Source organism: Colletotrichum costaricense (genome assembly GCF_030867565.1).
Source record: "Colletotrichum costaricense strain IMI 309622 chromosome Unknown Scaffold_10.1, whole genome shotgun sequence".
In the NCBI taxonomy this organism is placed as follows: Eukaryota; Fungi; Ascomycota; class Sordariomycetes; order Glomerellales; family Glomerellaceae; genus Colletotrichum; species Colletotrichum costaricense.
The window spans coordinates 361,259-379,153 of NW_026848239.1; the positions used below are offsets into that span (position 1 = coordinate 361,259).

The 17,895-nt window shown below is 52.7% G+C and overlaps 8 protein-coding genes across 8 annotated transcripts; 4 read left to right on the forward strand and 4 right to left on the reverse strand.

Moving 5' to 3' along the window:
* Window positions 1-884: 884 nt before the first annotated feature.
* On the forward strand, window positions 885-1,647 carry CCOS01_09716 (cysteine dioxygenase type I; the record flags this gene model as incomplete). The annotated part of the gene is made up of 3 exons (XM_060457873.1): window positions 885-1,157; window positions 1,223-1,472; window positions 1,523-1,647. The coding sequence occupies 3 exons, from the start codon at window positions 885-887 to the stop codon at window positions 1,645-1,647; spliced, it is 648 nt and encodes a 215-aa protein (XP_060311038.1).
* Window positions 1,648-2,415: 768 nt separating this feature from the next.
* On the forward strand, window positions 2,416-5,579 carry CCOS01_09717 (SNF2 family domain-containing protein; the record flags this gene model as incomplete). The annotated part of the gene is made up of 8 exons (XM_060457874.1): window positions 2,416-2,698; window positions 2,756-2,814; window positions 2,930-3,022; window positions 3,071-3,484; window positions 3,602-4,182; window positions 4,242-4,514; window positions 4,566-4,664; window positions 4,715-5,579. 8 exons carry the CDS (start codon window positions 2,416-2,418, stop codon window positions 5,577-5,579), a joined length of 2,667 nt encoding a protein of 888 aa, XP_060311039.1.
* Window positions 5,580-6,761: 1,182 nt separating this feature from the next.
* Window positions 6,762-7,061, forward strand: CCOS01_09718 (uncharacterized protein; the record flags this gene model as incomplete). The annotated part of the gene is made up of 1 exon (XM_060457875.1): window positions 6,762-7,061. The coding sequence occupies one exon, from the start codon at window positions 6,762-6,764 to the stop codon at window positions 7,059-7,061; it is 300 nt and encodes a 99-aa protein (XP_060311040.1).
* Window positions 7,062-7,708: 647 nt separating this feature from the next.
* CCOS01_09719 (uncharacterized protein) lies at window positions 7,709-8,275 on the reverse strand (the record flags this gene model as incomplete). Its single annotated transcript, XM_060457876.1, has 1 exon — window positions 7,709-8,275. One exon carries the CDS (start codon window positions 8,273-8,275, stop codon window positions 7,709-7,711), a length of 567 nt encoding a protein of 188 aa, XP_060311041.1.
* Window positions 8,276-10,159: 1,884 nt separating this feature from the next.
* CCOS01_09720 (uncharacterized protein) lies at window positions 10,160-10,456 on the forward strand (the record flags this gene model as incomplete). Its single annotated transcript, XM_060457877.1, has 2 exons — window positions 10,160-10,312; window positions 10,388-10,456. The coding sequence occupies 2 exons, from the start codon at window positions 10,160-10,162 to the stop codon at window positions 10,454-10,456; spliced, it is 222 nt and encodes a 73-aa protein (XP_060311042.1).
* Window positions 10,457-11,450: 994 nt separating this feature from the next.
* Window positions 11,451-11,837, reverse strand: CCOS01_09721 (uncharacterized protein; the record flags this gene model as incomplete). Its single annotated transcript, XM_060457878.1, has 1 exon — window positions 11,451-11,837. The coding sequence occupies one exon, from the start codon at window positions 11,835-11,837 to the stop codon at window positions 11,451-11,453; it is 387 nt and encodes a 128-aa protein (XP_060311043.1).
* Window positions 11,838-12,170: 333 nt separating this feature from the next.
* Window positions 12,171-13,762, reverse strand: CCOS01_09722 (endoglucanase B; the record flags this gene model as incomplete). Its single annotated transcript, XM_060457879.1, has 2 exons — window positions 12,171-13,498; window positions 13,585-13,762. 2 exons carry the CDS (start codon window positions 13,760-13,762, stop codon window positions 12,171-12,173), a joined length of 1,506 nt encoding a protein of 501 aa, XP_060311044.1.
* Window positions 13,763-16,980: 3,218 nt separating this feature from the next.
* CCOS01_09723 (uncharacterized protein) lies at window positions 16,981-17,172 on the reverse strand (the record flags this gene model as incomplete). The annotated part of the gene is made up of 1 exon (XM_060457880.1): window positions 16,981-17,172. One exon carries the CDS (start codon window positions 17,170-17,172, stop codon window positions 16,981-16,983), a length of 192 nt encoding a protein of 63 aa, XP_060311045.1.
* Window positions 17,173-17,895: the final 723 nt, after the last annotated feature.

Consider the following 17,895-nt stretch of genomic DNA (forward strand, 5'->3'; position numbering starts at 1 on the left):
TAGAAGAGCACCTAAGAGACCAGATGACTTCAACAAAATTCTGTTCCTGAATCTGCCTATTGGTGGCTGAACAACTCAATGGCGATTTCTTTCTGTTACAGAAGATGTAGCAAAATAATTGACAAGAGTTCACCCGCGCAACAATGAAGAAGGAATTTCAGTATGACTCTGGCTCTCTTACCTAAGGTTAAGCCGTTTCCTAGCGTGAGTAATCTAGACGAACCCATTCTGGTAACTAGCCCCACACCGGATCCGCTCAGCTGACTCTGAGGCGGTGCGGCTATCGGCCAACGCCGGCAGCGATCCACCCATTCAACTGGCAAGATGAGAATTTCATGTTGTCAAGAATTCGTTTTGATATCAAAAATCTGCATGAAAATCTCTTGACTAGATATAGTCCCGTGAAACTCTAACAAGGCCCATCTCGTCTGGTGTTTGGCCATCTGACCCCCAAAAGTATCGGGGCTCACCGTCGCCTATCAGCGGCTTTGCCGGGATCCCTCGACCTTGGTAAAGTAGGTTATCTCGTCCAACCAGAGGCGCCTATTGTTGGAGACCAGTCCACTAGACGTCAAATTGGTCGCCGACTAATTGTCCGCTGCGCTCTGGCAACGTGGACAGATTGCCCTGTCTCAAAGAGAAAAGTCAGGACCGACGAGACGACCCACCCGCCGAAGTCGGATCATCCAGTAGTTCCGCCAGTCCCGCCCGTTTCCATCAGGTAATGCCAGCCAGGCCCGGTCACCGGGTAGATTCGTAACACCGACGAGCAAAAAGAGTCCAGCCCCCCGCACGACACATTCCCAACAGAACCATCCAAAGCAACAATCGTCCAAGCACCACGACCAACAACATCACCAACTTGATAGCATTCCATAGCAACCATGGCCGTCGATATCCTGACCAAGATCACCTCCGCCTTCGGGCATAACCTCAAGACCGATGTCAATCGGTTCGACGAGCTCGTATTGGGATTGAAGGAGGCGCTTGGCCCGTCGTCGGGACTTGATTCGGCAGACGTCGATGTCAACGAGTTGATGAAATTAATGGAAGAGTATAACACAACGGAAAGCGAATGGGTACAATTTGCATTCGCCGAGAAGAGCATGGGATACACCCGCAACCTTGTTGACGAAGGCAACGGCAAGAGCAACCTGGTGAGTCGACGCGTGGCCACGACTTCGTGGCATCAGGTAGTAGTATCATGGCTAATGCCACACAGCTTGTGCTTGTCTGGTCGCCAGGCAAGGGAAGCCCCATCCACGATCACGGCAATGCGCATTGCCTGATGAAGATTCTGAAAGGCGATCTCACTGAGATCCGCTACGCCTTCCCAGAAGGCAACGAAGAACAACCAATGCAAATCATCTCTGAAAGAACACACAAGGAGAATGCGGTGGCATATATGGCAGACGAACTTGGCGTCCACCGAGTCTGCAACAAGGGCAGCGACTTCGCTGTCTCCCTTCACCGTAGGAATTACCTCGCCGTCTCTGCCGTAACATGACTGACCACTTCGTAGTCTACACTCCTCCCAACGTCGCCAAGGGTGGTTGCAACATCTTCAATGAGAAGACGAGCAAGAGGAGCCATGTAGCCAAGTGCGGCTACTACTCGGCGTACGGCCGCCGACTGCCGAAGCAGTAAATGGTGATGGTGTCGATGTTCTTTTCTCGTCCTGGGCGTTTGCGTATTTGGCTTCGATGACAATCCGAACTTGGATTTATCCTGTTTGATATACAATTGAGGGATGCCGAGAGCCGCAGAGCGCTTGTCGGTAGACTGATGAATGATGATGGCATGAATGCTCTATCCACCGTATATAGTGGATAGATACCGTCGGCGAGCTCAACCTGCCGCGTTTCCGTATGTTTTTTGGGTACCATAAGATAGCAAATTCATCACAGAATTACCTGAGACAAGAAAATATGAATGAAGTGAGGTTGTGAAGGTGCAAGAGCCGCAGAGTCGTCGTCGTTGGCCAGAGACCACCCAGACGGGCCCGGAGGCAGGTCACGTGAAATGTCGTGATTTTGCAACTCACGGTGATTGGTTTGTGTGGGTCTTTCTGATGATGGCGTGCTTGCACGAGGTGACCAGATGGAGAATGACTCAGCCACAGGCTTGCATCTTTTCAGCCACAGCACCAGCCTCATGCTGCTGGTGTAAGAGAATCCCTGTGTCGATCCCATCACTCCGGGTACGCGAGAGACGCGTCTATCGCGTCTGGTTCGATTTGTGAGAGGTCCCAATTGTCCTACCCAGTTTCGGCACGCCAGATCTGGAATCGTTCGGTACCAACCTGTCACTTTCCCTTAGCTGACAGCTTTCCCCAATCCGCTCTTTTGTTTCACGAATTAGTACCCATCCGGCCCCAGAATACGGCCCCAGAGCCCGGGGGCTCGGACATTGAGGATGCCACCCAAGAAGCGCAGCATCGCTGTCATCGACCTTGTCAGTAGCGATGGCGAAGACTCATCCGTCCAACGACCCAGCAAAAGGCCGGCTAGCCATCGCTTGGGCCCCAGTCCAGCCAGCGGCAGGGTTTACGGAAATACCCCATCAAGCTCCCAGCCCCATTTGAGCTCAGGTGCTCTTGCTCCTCGCTCTTCGACTCAGTCTATTGACAACGATGACGACCTTGTCGATTTGACCCAAGCTCCGGATGGCCCACCAAGAGAACTTTATGGGATTCTCGGTACGGCATTTGGGCGTTTCGTAGGGGTTTTCCCAGTATGCTGATCCGATATTATAGACAACAAGATTGTCGGCGTTCGCTACTACAATGGATATGCCTCTGCAGGCGAGGTGGTCGTATGTATGAGAGAACCCAGTAATCAGGTACTAAATCACAACTATCACAAGCTCAGAGAATCCTTTTCCAATTTGAGCTTCCGTCTTTGCCGTCAGATGTCTAACATGACCATAGTATGATCGCAATGCCATCCGAGTGTGTAACGTCATGGGCGCCCAGATCGGCCATCTTCCACGCAAAGTAGTTGAAAAGCTAGCGCCATATGTTGTACGTACTTTGATCCAACATTGTAATCGTTACTAAAACCTGTGCTAGGATCGGGATGAGATCGCAATAGAAGCTATTCTTACAGGGGAGAAGGGCATGTTTGACTGCCCCATTCGTCTACAGCTCTATGGTTCGAGCAACCCAGTCGACCGCTCGGCGTTGGAGGACAAGCTAAAGAAGGACAAACTGCTCAAGGCTAGAGAACTTAAGCAGACGAGAGCCGAGGCAGAAGCGCAGAGAAAGATGCTAGGCATCAAGGGCAGCCAGTCTACAATTGGTTTGAACCCTGCTGAGCCAGAGGTGTCTCTGGAGGACCTGGCCCAAGCCAGTCAGGCAATTTCGAGCCGTCCACGCGGTGATGCTGTCAAGTCGCTCGTAATGGACGAGCACTTCTTGTCCAAAATGCCGATGGCAGAGCAGCCCGCCGTTCTTGAGTCGACATTACTGCCATACCAATTACAGGTGAGCCCTCTCGAGCTTTATGCATGCTGGTCTACGGGCTACAAGCCCCTTCCCCCTCAATTTATACGTATCGAGAGTTTTCAGGGTTATAATGCACTTTGACTGATCGTGACACAGGGTCTGGCGTGGATGACGTCGAAAGAGAACCCCCAGATGCCTCCTAAGGGCTCTCAGGAGAGTGTCCAACTGTGGAAATGGCACCCGAACGGCCGTAACTTGTACCACAATATGGCCACGAACTTCGTGGTACAGAGTGCACCCAAGCTCCTTTCGGGTGGCATACTAGCGGATGACATGGGTCTTGGCAAGACTTTACAAGTCATCAGCTTGATCTTGACTGGAGGGGGCGGTCCGACGCTCATCGTTGCTCCGTTGAGCGTCATGAGCAACTGGGATCAACAGATCCGCAAGCATGTCAAAAAGGAGCATCTGCCCAAGATCTTTACCTATCATGGAAATAACAAGGCCACCAAGAATGAGTTGGCCAAGTATCAAGTTGTCATCACCAGCTACAACAAGCTTGCCCAGGAAGGAGGCCAGGAAAAGGCCATCGCACCTTTACCACCCCTTATCGCCACAAATTGGACTCGCGTTGTACTTGACGAAGGTCACACGATCCGAAACGCAAAGACCAAGGCTGCCATAGCTTGTCGAAAGCTCAACGCTAAATCCAGATGGGTCCTGACCGGAACTCCAATGTAAGTGTGCCGCGGATGGATTCAACCAAACTGAGCATACCCAGACTTACTGTCACTAGCATCAATAGTATCAAGGACTTCCAGTCCTTGCTTCAGTTCCTTGGAATCAACGGTGGCGTTGAGCAACCTGCCATTTTCACCAGCGTGATCGCACGGCCCCTTGCCCAAGGGAACGAGACGGCAGAGGCTCTCCTACAGCTATTAATGCGAGATCTCTGCCTGCGACGCAAGAAAGACATGAAATTCGTCGACTTGAAGCTTCCGCCCAAGACGGAATACGTCCACCGCATTGCCTTCAGGCCAGACGAGAAAAGCAAGTACGAAGCATTGCTGTAAGTCGCCCGTGTTACCACTTGAGGGACCAAGCTCATGCATCAACATAGGTCCGAAGCGCAAATTGCGCTTGAAAAGTACCAAAACAACACTGGCGAGAAGGGCCAGTTTCAAAGTGTACTGGAGCGCCTTCTCCGCCTTCGTCAGGTGTCAGTATTGCCCGCTCTTAATGAATCGGCTCTACCTAACATTCCCTTAGATGCAACCACTGGACGCTCTGCCGCAAAAGAATCTCCGATCTTCTTGAGGCCCTCGAAGGCCAATCTGTCGTTATTCTCAACTCGGAAAACACCAAGATCCTCCAAGAGGCGCTTCGTCTTTTTATTGAAACCCAGGAAGACTGTGCCGTTTGCCTCGATACTCTGAGCGGCCCTGTCATCACGCATTGCAAGCACGTCTTCTGTCGCGGCTGTATTTCAAAGGTCATTCAGACGCAGGGCAAGTGTCCCATGTGTCGTAACAAGCTCGATGAAGACGCGCTTCTGGAGCCCGCCCCGGAGGGCGGCGAAGAGGAAGATGGGAACTTTGATGCCGACGCGAAGAGTTCCAAGACCGAGGCTCTCCTCAAGATTCTACAGGCTACAACCAAAAATCCCGACTCCAAGGTCATCATCTTCTCGCAATGGACTTCGTTCTTGACTATTATTCAGAACCAACTCGTGGAGGCCGGCTACAAGTTCACCCGCATCGACGGCTCCATGACGGCGCCGAAACGAGACGCCGCCATTCATGCCCTGGACAACGACCCGGAGACGCGCGTGATGCTCGCGAGTTTGGCCGTCTGCAGCGTCGGTCTCAATTTAGTGTCGGCGGATACGGTGATTCTTGCAGACAGCTGGTGGGCGCCGGCCATTGAGGACCAGGCAGTGGATCGTGTGCACCGCCTGGGTCAGAAGAGACCTACAACTGTGTGGCGTCTTGTTATGGAGGGGACTGTTGAGGAGCGCGTGCTGGATATCCAGCTGGAGAAGCGGACGCTGGTCGGCAAGGCGTTCCAAGAGAAGAACAAGGGGAAGAAGACTCAGGAGACCCGCATGGCGGATCTGAAGAAGCTGCTTGGTTGAAGAGCGTCGAAGGAGGTCGCAGTGCTAAAGTAGTCAGAAGTCTGGCTCGTCTGAAAGTTCGATGTGCGGCAAGGCATTGCTAGAGCAACATCATGTATCCATACTTGTATTTCTCATTCAGAGCCAAAAAGGGCTTTAGACATTATTCGAGATGACTCAACCTTGCATGTATTACCGCAAAACATATGGAACAGTCCCTCCATCAACTTTAGAACCACGGAAAAAGATATTCTTAAGTTACTTATCTGCAATCCTGGCGCTTTCACAACGGTCTACCCACCCGAGTATATTGCGAGGCCTCAGACAACTATAATACTTCCTACCTCTAATCATAACTCCTACAACTCTTCTCGCTAGTCAGGATTCGCAGAAAACTCCCAATACGAAATAGACCATAATCGCTTCGCCGCCCATTTGAACTCAAAATGAGTTATGCAAACGGCACGCTTTGGCCAGATGGTTCAACCCAAGTTTCGTCCAGTCCGATCCCAATATCCAGGGGATCTCGCCGACGGAATATTCCAGATTGTCGGGACTCGAGACCGCCGCAGAGTGGTCTGTGCAAGGATGATATGAGGAGGCCAATCTACTACAGAGTACAACTCATGGGGCAGATCCGAAACTCTGAGATTCTTCTTAGCACCTTATCCACTTGGCATACTTCCCACTACATCCGTACAGATCTAAGCAATACGAGGACGGATACTCGCTTCATACGTTTGCGGTGGGCCGCAAGCTGGGCCATGGCTCAGTTGTAATTACCCTCTCTACATTGCGACCTACTCGTTCTCGGGTTCGAGTCATGAATGTAAACGGAGCTAAATGAAACCTTAAGCTAGTAGGTCTTACGGATAAGTGACACTGCATCGGGAGGGATGGGGAAGAACGTAGCGTACGGGGAAGCGTAAACACCGACCTTGCGATTACGAGAGACTTGTACCAATTACAAGCTATTCACATTGCTTCAGGCAGATGTATTTCAGGGGTATATAACTCATCGTCATGTCTCATCCACAGAGGATGTATCCATACCACCAGCCAACAGCTCATAGCCCTTGCTTCACATCAACTCAGCAACTTCAACTGAAAACGCAAGATACTACGTCCCTTCAGCTCGAAGTAGTCCTCTCTGAAACCCCAACCATATCTTCCTTCAGACCATAACCTCAAGAACAACCCAAAATGAAGTTCACCCTCCTCCTCGCCGTGGCCTCATCCCTGGCCATCGCCAGTGCCAAAACCTGCCAATGGACCCGGAAATCATGCAGTCCCAACGGCGGCCAAATCTCCATGCAAGCCTGGATCGACCACTCCCGCGAACTCTGCACGCGGATCGGCGGTTCCCCTCAAGGCATCTACAGCGACCAGGTCGTCTGTGATGCTCCAGGCACCTTTGTGCCGAGACGTCTCTCGGCGACGTTTGATGGCAAGAGTTATCAGTGCTGCATTTCTTGCCCTGGAGATGAGAGGGGGAGCTGTTAAAGAGGGAGAGCGGTTGAGAGGCTTTCAAATTTGGAACGGATTCAAGCATTGTACACGGAGCCACCAGAGCACAGACTTGCATAAGAATTGGATCTGAAGATACCTGCCTGACTACTTATAAGCCCGATCCAGCGGCGTCTGGTCATTATAGTGATTTACTGGGAGTGATTACTGGCGACGGCGTAGCCGTCTTCTCATGGCGGCCCGCCCGCCCGCCCACCGCCACTTTGCTCACAACCTTTCAGATATGTAGCTGGTGGTGCGGCTAGACGTCATAAAGGGGTACCTTTTCCAGCAAAAGCTTTACGCGTATCATGGAGTACTATTACTTTATCAATTTCAAGCGATACGTATATGTTAGTAAGTACATACTACATAAAGGGAATCATATGTAGAGATATATTTATAAACGGTGAGCTTTTTTACGCACATAATGCATAAAATACAACACAACTAAATAGAGCCCTCCATCCCTTGCGGCCCTACACGCCAGACATCCTCGTCAACTAGCCCGCGCCAATGATCTAGAAGGCGTTCCAGGCGGTGAGGGCGGATCTGGTCGCCGCCAAATGGCTCGTGTCCATGCTAGAAGAGCTCGGCGACGCTGCCTACCTCGACGAAATACCCCTCGATCTTGCTTGCGCCAGCTACAAACTCCTCGCTTCGAACTCTTCGTAGAAACCGGCGGGGACTCGGGATAGATACGAGTGACTAAGAAGTGGGCTGAGCGACCCAGTGATATTACTTTCGAGCCCCCTTTGTGCGACAGGAAAGAGACAGACTGAGGGGATATCCAACAACCCCGGTCGCTGCTGCTGTGCGAAGCGCTGCAATGCTTTGGAATCGGCTGCGTCCACGAGAGGTAAGGCGAGGCCCGGAGCAACGTGGCGGAATCGAGGCCGACGCGCACGGGTCAGAAAGGCGCGTGCAAAGCCGTCTGGCACTGACGCCGTATCAAGCACAGCGGGCGTGAGTAAAGGTTCAGAGTGCGACTGGCCTGTGGCGGCGTTATCGTTGCCCACGATGCGTGTCTCGATGGCGTCGCACAAGCCGTCTAATGCTGCTATATATATAGCTACCTGGGCGTCGCCATATGGCCGCCACTCCCAGCGCCCGCCAATCTTTTCGCCGCCAAATTGGGAGGATGTATCGTGGGGTGTTACCTTTACCTTTCCCAGGCGTAGCGCACGAGATAGTTGTGCAGAGATGGGCATCGCTCGTGACCCATTCTTGATACGTCGGCTCTCGAAGGGTTGTTTGCTGTTACCATCAAGTCGTCGATATTGGGGAGTCGCAGTCCGCTCATGGCGATATGAATGGGGCCGAAGTTATTGTCCGCGTAATTGGCGGTTATATGTGCTCCTGTATTTGACGAGGATGAACAACGTTGCAATAAACTAGGTTTCTCCATTCTGATGTACTCCTGTATTCCCCTCCATCAAGCCTGGAGGTGTGACGACATCTCGGTAAGATGGTAGGTAACCCCCTCCTTGCATGCCAAAGATGGCTACGTACCAGCCTCCTACCCGATTGGGAGACAAGCTCTGCCGTGTGTGGGCCAAGATCGGCCGGCCGGAGGCGGGAGGCCCGTGCTCACCGGGGACGACTCCGGGATGGGTTTGGCGGAGACGGGGGCTTCAACATTTGCTAGGATCGGGATGCTGGAGTGTATGCCACGCGGAAGGCTGTCTAAACAGAGAATTGTCCATATTGCGTTCCGCGTCCGCCACCTTCTGCTCTTTTTGACGTGCGGCAGATCCTTGGTCGCTAGATTTTCAACGCCAGAAGGGACCGGAACTTTCGACACATGCTTATCGGTGAATACTCAGCCATCTTTTGAAGAACTTCCCTGAGAGGAGAGGAATAATTGCTCGACAAACCTTCATCTGAACACCTGGGACGTGCTGAAGCTGCCCTGCAAGTAGAATTTGTCACCAGCAGCTTCGTAGAGCAGTGGCGTGGCTCATCAGCGCTCATCAGCAGCACGGCCGACGTTATTTCATACCTCAGCATGGCTTAAGCTATACTGAACCCTCAAAGCTATTGTTACAAACATCACCGACTACTTCTGGCACCTTCATCAGGCTCTCCAATCCCATGATGTCTGTGCGCCCAGCATTCGTTCAACAGCATCAACCTCTACACGGAGCCCAAGCTTTCAAGGCGATCGGGAGGCTCGCGAGCAACATGGAACTTGCGCGTGAGACCCTCAACTTTCTCATACAAAACAGGCGGGACGAATAAAGGCGTTCGCCTACATGAAACTTTGTCGGAAGCCGAGTCATGTGCCGCCGTGCTGTTCACGCGTGGGCTTGGTGACCATTCCGAGCTAAAGATTCCACCGCATAGACCATTCCTAAGGGGGCTGTCGTGAGCCTATATAAGTTCCTCTCCATTTTGGCAGTCGATTTAGGATTGGCTTGGTGTCCATCTTGCCTCAGTGACTGCGTGAGTTTGCCGCTTGACGTCGGCTGGGGGTTCAATACGGAGGAGGTTCATCCCATCATCCATCTTGAAGTCAAAGTCTCTCTTGCAAGAATGAACAAAGTTCCCAAAGTACAAGCAAGTAAATACCACAAAATTTAAATCAGAATCAGATTATGGACAAACAGAATTCCGAGGTTTCGGAAACCCCTAGCTCCTGGCCCGTTGAAGCAGATCCCACCCCAAATACCCAGCCGAGTCGACAGCCCTATGACTCGCATGACACCCCCCAGCCACAACGCGCAAGCGGACACCAAGGCCACGATAATGCCTCTGCGCACCTAAAAATACCATAACAAAGCTTCATGGTATAGTACCGTGAGTATTCAACAGCGGAAACTCTAAATTGCGAGCAGAAGTTTCAATCTAAATCCACCATGTGGGATATCGAACGTTACACGTTCATCAAGGCATTTGATGCCGATCAGGCCGTGCAGTAATAATGACTTGACGGGGAAAAGAGACAAGTGGGGAGTCGTTGAAGGAATACATTAAGACGGACGACAACCGCGTCTTTATTTTCCGAGTTTCCTTCTTCATCTTCTTTACTCAACTATACCCTCCTACAGCTGTTCATCATTCCATCCTCACAATCAAAACCGAACGAAACAAACATGCATTTTCAATCTCTCCTCGTCTTCGCAGCCGCCATCCTCGTGGGCCAGGTCGCGGCCCAGTCCCCAACAGTTAGTAGTAAATGCACCCAGGTACCGAACTGTACCAAGGACAACGTCGGCGTAGCCTGCAAAGTCACCTGCGAGGATTCAGTAAGTACACCCGACCTTTGCCATTGATCTGGCAAAGCCTCAGGCCTTTCGCACTCACTAATCTCTCACACACAGCCTGGCGGCACTCGCGTCACCTCGGGATTGTGCAAAAAGAGCCCTTTCGGATTCAGCTGCACTCCCTAAGAATGCCCATGTATACATGGACCTTGGACTTTTGACAACTACCTTATGGGGGTATAGTCACGATGCGACGACTTTGATTTCCTTGAACGAACTTTTGCATCATATTTGGGGGAGGACGACAGCATATTGGGTGGCACGGTCAGCTAGCTTGAAAGAGCGGTTGAATCCAACGACTCATGCAAGACTGGAAAACTGGAAAGGCACTCTTCAATAGTACCGAAGGATGAACAAGCGGCCAGGAATGACAGGATGGCGTTGCTGGAATTCACTTCTTTCTGTAAACGATACCTCCTAGATCACCCGGCGCTACAATAGACATTATTCACAACCAACCATAACGGTTTGGGTCTCACAATAAGTTCATCTCACAACAACGAGTGCTCGTATACTGAGTGCCTAGTTTATCTGAAATCCGTCTCGTGATTCAAGGTGTCACGAGTAACAATGAGGTGCGCGACAACTTCAGACAGCCGGCGGGATAACTTTATTCACAGTCTATTAATACACCACAAGTCAGCCTTCCCGAAGCAACTTCCGCATTGCGGGTACTCCGTAGACTGCAAAGAATGGGAAGAATGGGAAAACAGAGTCAAGGAGAAAAAACAAAGGGAGAGTTCAACGCCACACCTTCTCAGTCTTCGCTATTCAAAAGCGCCAAACTCTCGAGACTATGAAAATGCCTGTCAAATCCTGCATCAATACTCGCGATCAAGGCAGTTGGTACCTCGACGACAAACGATCCGCCAAGGCGACGAGCCGACAACCATGCTTGAGTCGAGTAGAACGTGTTCAAGACTGAGCTTATGACGGACAAGCTAAGAAGACGAGTGTAAAAGAGCTAACAAATGGCCGTAAAACAAACTTCGCCGTCTGGAAGGCCTCAACGACCGGGAGTGCACTTTATATATAAGGTAATGGACGGTCCAAGGATTCTTCTCTATAGTATTTCAACCCAAGACTATCGCAAAACAACTGAAGACGTCATTGTTGCTGTCTAGCGCGCGGTTGCTCTGTATTCTCCAGTGAATACTCTCGTACTACCGACTGGCAAGCAACTATATTTCCGACAACTACGTAGTTGTAGGGATATGCATATCTGTGATTGAAGGGAAACTCTAGCTCCTCCAAAAAGCCGATGGCCCAACCAATGCGAGAGTACCAATTCGTGGAAGTCATTGTCTCTCGGTTCAGGAGATGGCCACACTTGCATGTAGTTATAGTCGTTTGACACACATTGAATCACGATTCCGAACTCACATGCCGTTATACAGAGGCAGAAAGGTACTTTGAAAGATCCATATTTGTTTATGATCAAATTGTACACTATATACAAGAATGGCACATGACAAAAAACACCAGAAGTTACCCAAGCAATGCCCATGATTTCCTGTTCCGATGTAATTTGTTTTTTTCCCACTCGCAAAAGAGAACACCATTGAACCCGGCCGTGATGTATGTGTTGTCACCAAACCCCAAAAGTTTTTTCCACCCCCTAGTTGAAGATAAATGATGCAAGCGAGGTGCATGTTGCAAAAAAAGAGCAAGACTCGTCGAAGAAAAAAGCGAAGCGAAGCGAAGTTTTTGAATCCACTGATGGAAGAAGGGGGTTTCTTTCATGTCGTCGTCATGATCACGTTTTAATGTTGTTTTGATGTCGTGATGTAGTTTGATGGAGAGGTTGGTGTGGGTCAGGAAGAAACTAAGCTTGCTTGCTTTAGTTGCTCTTCGTCAGGCTGCGGGCCTCGAGGCAGAGACCGAACTTGGTCTGGCAACCGCAAGACGGTCTGCACTGCAGAATCTTGCTGCCGCACTTGCCGGCGGCGGAGCAGCAGGAGCCGAAGGTGCTGCCCTCGCAGGTGAAGCCGGTGCTGCCACCACAGGTACCGTCGGTGGAGGGGACAAGGGCGCCAGAGGCGGGGGCAGAGGCGGAAGGAGCGGCCGGGGCGGCAACGGAGGTGGAAGCCGGAACGGGGGCGGCAGAGGTCACGGGGGCGACAGTGGCAGCGGGCGCGCTGGTAGCGATAGGGTCCTCGGCGGCGTACTCAGCCGTAGGAGTAGCGGCGGGAGCAGAGGAAGAAGCGGCAACAGCGGTCTTGGAGGGGGTGGCGGAGGCGACGGCAGCGGCGGCGGTGTTGGCGGAGCCACCGAGGAGGTTTAGGTTGACGGCAGCGGGGATGGCGCCGGGGGCGGCGACGGTCTTGGCGGTCATCTCGATGGTGGGAGGGCCCTGCCAGTTGCCGGCCGTGCACTGGGCAGAGATGCCCTTGCACATGTTGTCGTTCCAGACGTAGCAGTTGGCGGCGCCGGTCGGAGGAGCGGAGTCGAAGCACACGTTGCCCTGGGCGTAGCAGGCGTCGACAGCGGCCCAGCAGCCGGTCTGGGTGGTGTAGGCTTCGGGAGCCTTACCGCACCAGTTGGCGTTCTTGATCAGGCAGTCAGAGGGAACGCCGCCCTCGAAGGAGGTGGACTTTGCGCTGGCGGAAGCGGTGCCGACGGGGCTGTAGGGCTCGGGGCCGGGGATGGGGTAGGGGTACTGCGGGTTGTCGTAGAGGTTGAAGTTGTTGCCGGCCTCGGAGCCGTCAATGTAGCCGGGGATGCTGACGGAGTACTGGGAGGGGATCTCGAGAGCGCCGGAGGGGCCATCGGAGACATGGATCTGGGCGCAGCCGACGTAGTACTGGGGGTCGTGAAGGCTGACGGCCTGGTGGAGGGCGAGGATCTCGGTGCGGACGAGGTAGTAACCAGCGGGAAGGCCAGAGGGGAGCTCGACGGTCAAAAGACCCTTGTTGGCGATGAGCTTGTCGGTGCACCACTGCTGAGTGGACTCATCGTAGCCCTCGTCCCAGATCTTGAACCAGTTGGGGCCAGCGGCGGCGGTGGTCATGTCGTCAACCTTCTTGACGTAGACGGAGCAGGGACCCCTGTGGGAAGGGTCGATGGAGCCCTCGGCACGGGCATCGGGCCACTGGCGGAACTCAAAGGTGAGCTTGGAGTTGCCGGGGGCAGCGCAGGTGTAAGCGGCAGCGATCTGGCCGTCCTTGCCTGTGGGTGATGTCAGTAAATATGAATATCAAAGTGAGCAGCGCCCAAGCTTGTTGTTGCTGGACGGAGGCATGGTAGTAGCTTACCGCAAGCCATGTCGTCGCTAGTCAGACCGGCAACGGGGGAGGTGGCGGTGTCTCCCTCCTTGGGCATACGGATGCAGGTAGCATCACCCTGGGACTCGCCGTTGATGTACAGCTTGGACATGAGGGTGTGGGCGTTGGCAGCGGCAGCCATGGCCAGGGCAGTGGTGAAGAACTTCATTTTGATGGGTTGAAAGTTGGGTATCCTGAGATGAGATGTTGCGTTTTTTGTGCAAGAAAGAACGTCGAGGTCCGAAAAAGATGGGTTTCTGTGTACAGCTGAGAGCAGGCCTGCTGAAGAAAGTCGAAATCGAAGATATCGAATGAAGGACTGAAATGTAGTTGGTGGTTTTGTTGCTTTGGTGTAAGCGCTTGGCTTTGCCTTATTCAAGGAGTGGAACTGTTCAACAGTGACTTCGTGCTAGACGAGAGAGACTGAAGGAGCAAACGAACTGACGAAGAGTTGTTTGGCTCTGGTGGGTATAATGAATGTAAAGTTCGTTCAAGAAAGAGGACGAACAAGAAGGGAGTGTGGTATCAGCGGCCAGCTGTGTACAGAACGCGATGGGGGTCAAGAAACAAAAAGAGGGAGCGGCCCGATATCGAGGGCACCGAGATGGATTTATATCAACCAACCAACGGTCCATAACCCCAGCGGTCCATGACAGGGCGAGCCGCGAGAGAGGGTCGGGCTACTGCGTAGCAAGGAGGGAGGGCGGCAGCGGTTTGCACAGTTGCACTACGGATGCTCCATAGTGCCCTTGACCCTCTCCGAGGCTCCGTCATCCTGTTGGAAGAAGCACTAGCTGGGGGCGGAAGCGAATAGTGGCACTCTTGTTCAGCAAGAAGCTCAACCGCTTTGCACGCCCCCCTTTAGACGTGCAGCTCCGCTCCTGCAAGGCCATAGACACCCCTGGTTTGGTTGCTTTCTCCATCTCTCATCTCGGGCGGCCTGGTACCTTGCAGTAGGCAACGGGCTGTGGACTGTGGGCGGTACCAGTAGCAACGGGCAGCAAGTTGGCTGTTGGCAACCACCCCCACTCGCCTTGTCCACTACTTCAGTGTCCGTTTTACAGAGAGTTTTGTGACTTCTGTCTTTCTCGTCACCTTACTATCTGTGCCTCTTCCGCGCCGCCAAGTTGCCCCCAGTTCCCGTCTTGCAGGTTACATTGGGTGGTGCGCTAGCGCGGTCATTCTGCCGAAAAAGGCATGCTTCAAGACAAATTGCCGCCGCTGGGTTGGTGGAGTTCCCACAGGACAGCCGGAAAGTATACGGGACCTGCCTTGGAGGATTGCCTCTGTTCAGTCTCTTTCTGCCTGCCTAAGCTAGCCATGGGGTGTCAGATCATGGTGCCGGGGGCGAGGGGGCGAGGGGGCACAGCAGCGAGATACCGTGAAGAGAGAGAGATACGGGTGTGCGTGTGTGTGGTGGTGAGATGATTCTGCCCGAGAGGAGCGAAGTGTGAATAGCGAGAGAGAGAAGAAAAAACAGTCTGACCAACAGGAAAGAAGCCTGGGCCCTTGCCAAGAGAAAAACCACTCACAAACAGAGAGGAAGTTCATATTGCAGGGACTCGTGGCGTGCGTTAGTGGGGACAACGGAGATGGGAAGATGAAACAGAAGTGGGCGGCGCTACTGGGGCACTTGGGGGTACGTATCGCTGGTATCTCACTTCCTTCCCATTTTGCCATCCATCCCATCGTCCCTTCCATGGATTTCATCCCATCCTTCCAATCCATGATCCATCCCTCTTGCCCTCGTCGTCCGAACCCGCCCCGCCCTAATGGCTACGTACCTAGCCATGGTGACTGTCTACCTAGTTCCATTGCCGTCGCCTTCGGGGAATTACTGCGTAGGATTTTCCAAGGCACAGAGAGCAAACAAGACCAAGTGATCGACCAAGAGCCGAACAACGAATTAGACGCGCGGTGTTATCATACCATACCACAGGATCAGAGAGGCATTTCCCTCAGCCCTGGGTCCGTGGTTTGCGGGACCGAATGGATAGCCGCGTCCACTTCTCTCTCCTCCCCGAGCCCGAGTCCCCCGACAACGCGCACAGTCTGGACTCTAGGGACTTGCAACGCCCCTTCTGGAGTCTGCCCACTGAATACCAAGACCGGATCATCGTCATGGAAGGAATAAGAAGCCCGGTAGCTGCAGTTGGAGCCAGACATTGTCACGCTAGAATCTCCCACCAAACGATGTACTGTGCTGATACGGATACGTGTGTGTGCACACATGCCTCTGACCTCAGCAGAGAGCGAGCAATGGAAACGCGCAGAGCCGAAAGTTCAGACGCCGTTTTAAGACTCGTCGATCTCCCCTGGCACTAAACCATTTCGGCCCATCTCGAAAAGCCGAATAGGTGCAGATTCGCGTGTGACGCGCGGGGTTCAGGAGAAGGAGGGGGGATTTACTCGAGTCAATACGGATACCGTCAATCAATTCCCGCGAGTGTGACTACAGGAGATAACCGTACCTCACTGTGATACCTCAGAGGCGAACCGGAACGTAAAATCTAGGGGCACCCAGGGGCTCGGGAGGGAGGCTGTCATCAGCTAGATAACTCGCACTTCAGCTTTTAAACTCGTGTTTAGTTCCGCCTCCGCCGCCACAAGCTCGGCCGTTTGACCAAGACACCAACGACACTTTGTCTCGAAAAGGTGAAGAAGGCAGGCTGGGCTGGGCTGGGCCGGCTAGCTTGCCCGTCTTTCTAATGTCTATCGCCCGAGAGGTTTCGCTTGGCTGCGTCGATTGATCGTCTCGTTGACTGATTGGCGCAAGGGGTAGCGGGAACAATTTAGAGAAGGGGGTTGGACAGTGCTTGTGTTAACGCGGAAGGGGGAAAGAAGAAACAATCTTGTCACTTGAGATCTAAGTCTGAAAAAGAATCGAAAAAATGAGACGAACCGTGATTGAGGCGAGACAAGTCAATCAACTCCTGACTTGCCTCCTCAAACGCTGCTGTGCATACCTTACAGAGTGCATCGAATGTCTGCTGAGATGCATTAGCTAATCCGTTGAAGCACCAGCGACGGGGTTCTGGAATGACACCGAGCACAGTAAGGTTAAAGCGTTTAGGCAAACTGTTTTGAAACTTGGGAAACGCACCTTAACATCAATTAACTAAGCTGCCAGGTAAGCTTGAACTGCAAAGTTGTAACGTACTAAACACATAACTGGGCCGAGGGACCCAGAGCCACGCATGTCCCGGCACCAGGTATCAACTCTTGAGCCTTTCCCACTTGCAACTCCTCGATCCAGTTTCCCCAGTGTACCAAGATCCAGAAATCCCAAGAGTCCAGCCAAGTCCTGGCCCATTCTCTTCTCAACTGTGAGTTGTGATGAGTTTTTATTCGATTGCACTCCAGCACTCCAGTAATCATTTCCCCAGGTTACATTACAGCGAAAGAAAAAAAAAAAACCACAAAAAAAAGTCTTGTTTCTTCGTCGCGGACCAGTTGGTGACCAGGCGTCACGCCCTGCCAAGAAGCCCACTCCAGATCCCACCAGTCAAGCCTGTCAGGTGTCTCCGTATAACCTGTCCCGAGCCGCTGTTTCGTTTTTGCCAATGAAGTCTGGGACATTCCACATGAACCACGCGAGAAGGAAGAGGGGACGTTCGTCTCGTCTTTTCCCCCTCCCTTTCCCTCCAGCCGCATCCGAATTCCAAAATTCTAAATTCGAACCAACCGTCGTCCCTTTTCGTTCCCGATTGGCAGCCGAATATAGCTAAACATCACAAACGCAGCCGCCAGCCGCCCAGCCGCCTTACTGCGTCAAACGTGCATTCTCAACCCTCAGCAGCGTTGGGTTGCTTACTGCGTACTGACTTTTTGGGACCGGCCCCCTTGAACATGCCCCCCATATGTCCCCCCAACCCCTGAATCAGAACGAAAAGAGGACCAGCAAACGACTGGCTCCCATTCATCGCTGACAAGATCCTCGAAAATCTCGCAGCCCAACCTTGTTCTCCACAGTTTCCGCGGTATCTCTCTCTCTCTCTCCCTCTCTTCAATCCATGATCCACGGATCCCTGCCTTGCTGTGGACTTTCCCTGGTGGCCCGTGAGACGACATCACAGAGGCAAGAAAAGGGGTGGTGGTCTTGACTTCCTGGCAGGCCAGCGTCTAGACTTTCCGACTCGTGGTTCACTGGCCTCTCTGCCCGCCAAAATGTAGCTGGAATCCACCGTCTGCCCGGGACACCCGTCGGATCTCACATTCATTCACATAGAGCCTCACTGGCTCACTCTCATTCATCGTGTTCTCACTCTCCATCACTACCTCTCCCGCGGACCATGACCATGG